At 46.4% G+C, this 2,192-nt stretch overlaps 1 protein-coding gene across 1 annotated transcript; it reads left to right on the plus strand.

Moving 5' to 3' along the window:
* The first annotated feature begins 795 nt into the window (after positions 1-795).
* Positions 796-1,794, plus strand: LOC104552416 (olfactory receptor 5J3). The gene has a single exon (XM_010202027.2). It carries the CDS (start codon positions 796-798, stop codon positions 1,792-1,794), a length of 999 nt encoding a protein of 332 aa, XP_010200329.1.
* The last annotated feature ends 398 nt before the right edge of the window (positions 1,795-2,192 follow it).

A 2,192-nucleotide genomic window follows, 5' to 3' on the forward strand; every position in this document is an offset into this window, starting at 1 on the left:
TTTTACATCACAAATTAGACCGATGTTTCAAGTAGTCGCATAAGTAGACAACATTCTTCCTTGGGAAATGGACAAAATCAGTTCTTCCAAGGCCTATTTTTAATATTTTTAAAAAATTCCTGGGAACAGAAAGTTTCTGTTTAGGCTTCATAAGCAGACTATGTCTGAGAATTCATCTGATTTTCATTTTCCTCTCAGGTGTCTGGAAGTAACAACAGGCTGCTCTCTTTCAGCCCAAAATAACACTAATATTTGTAGTTGAGCATAGTAGAGCTTTTCCAAGCCCCTTAGCTTTGGCCTTCTGCTTACCACAGTTGTCACACAATATCACTTTGTCATACAACCTCTGGCCCAAACTCTCCTCCTTGAGAGATTTTCCTAGTTTAGTATGTATTTACCTTAATATCTCACGAATGTATAAAGTTAATTAGCTGATGGTGTCTATATAAAATGGGAAAAACAAGATTTTCAAGGTAACTGAAATTTGTGAGGTGAAAAAAACACTATGGAGTTAGTGCCTGCTAACTGTAATCTGTGCAGATTACAGCCTTATAAGTTGTATTACAAGGGTTGAGAGAGGTTTTCCTTCAAAGTACACAGAAAGAACACAACCCTTTGAAAGGCAGGAAGCACCTATAAGGTAAGTAAGAGCTCAGAACTTGAAAAACATGAATGGGAAGAAAATATTAATATATAACTCCATCATAGATGGGCCTGATGAAAGCACCCACTGACAGCCAGCCCGTGTTTGCTTTGTTTTCTGCAGCGTGACCTTGGCTCTCCCACCTAGGATAGATGGCACACAGGAATCACACTGTGGTGACTGAATTTATCTTGTTGGGACTCACAGACAACCTAAAGTTACAGCTCCTTCTCTTCGTGGTGTTTCTACTGATCTACCTGTTGACCCTCGTGGGAAACCTGGGGATGATTGTGCTCATCCAGGTTGACTCCAAGCTCCACATTCCCATGTACTTCTTCATCAGCAGCCTTTCCTTCTTAGACGTCAGCTACTCCACCATCATTATCCCTAGTACACTCATGACCTTTGTGGCTGAGACAAAAGTCGTATCCTACACAGCATGCACAGCTCAGCTCTTCCTGTTCTGCACCGCAGTCACAGGGGAGTGCTACCTCCTGGCCGTGATGGCATACGACCGGTTCATGGCTATCTGCAACCCCTTGCTCTACTCCCTTATCATGTCCAGGAGGTTCTGCGTACTCCTTGTGTGCAGCTCCTGCTTCATGAGCTGCATCAATGCAACTATTCAGACGTTATTTATATTTCACCTGTCCTTCTGCAGCTCCAACACCATTGATCACTTCTTTTGTGATGTGCCTGCCATCCTGAAGCTTTCCTGCTCTGATACTTACATCACTGACCTGGTCCATTTCACTTGTTCTACTGTGCTCGTCACCTCAACCATGCTCCTCATTCTCATCTCTTACATCTACATTGGGGTTGCCATCCACAAGATCAAATGCCCCAAAGGCAGATGCAAAGCCTTCTCCACCTGTGCTTCCCACTTGACTGCTGTCACCTTGTTCTATGGGACAGGCTCCTTCATGTACTTACGTCCCAGTTCAAAATACTTTGTGGAGCACGACAAGATCATCTCTGTGTTTTATACTCTGGCAATTCCCATGTTGAACCCTGTGATTTACAGCCTGAGGAACAAGGAAGTCAAAGAAGCCCTTAGAAGGTCAGTAGCGAGGCTGTATTATGCTCTGTGTGAACCATACCACAAAGAGTCAGGAGTCCGAGCAGGACTGAGAGAACCTGAGACCTGTTGAAAGAGAAGATGCAAGTAGGCAAAAAGAAAGGAAAAGGGAGCAATGTCTAAGCCAGCATGGGTAGCTCTCCTTCCTTTTGCAGAGCTCTCTATTTTACCTCAACCCCTAAAAGAAAGGAGCAGTCTGTCCCCGAAGGACTGTTCTCCCCTTGGGTGACCCACGCTGGGGCAGGGTGTGAGGAGCTGCCTCAGTGGCAGGCCCCAGGCTGGAGCAGTTGGTGAGGAGCTGCAGCCCATGGGAAGGAGCCACGCTGGAGCAGTTGGTGAGGGACTGTGTCCCGTGGGAGGGACCCCACAGTGCAGCAGTGGGAAGTGTGAGGAGGCCTCTCCCTGAGCAGCAGCAGCGGCAAAGCCCATCTGTGATGAACTGACCGTAACCCCTGTCCCCCATCCCCTGCA

Source organism: Colius striatus, chromosome Z, assembly GCF_028858725.1.
Source record: "Colius striatus isolate bColStr4 chromosome Z, bColStr4.1.hap1, whole genome shotgun sequence".
NCBI lineage: Eukaryota > Metazoa > Chordata > Aves > Coliiformes > Coliidae > Colius > Colius striatus.

Excerpts from the sequence above, each read along its gene's own strand:
- LOC104552416 (XM_010202027.2), top strand. The coding sequence starts at position 796 with ATGGCACACAGGAATCACACTGTGGTGACTGAATTTATCTTGTTGGGA.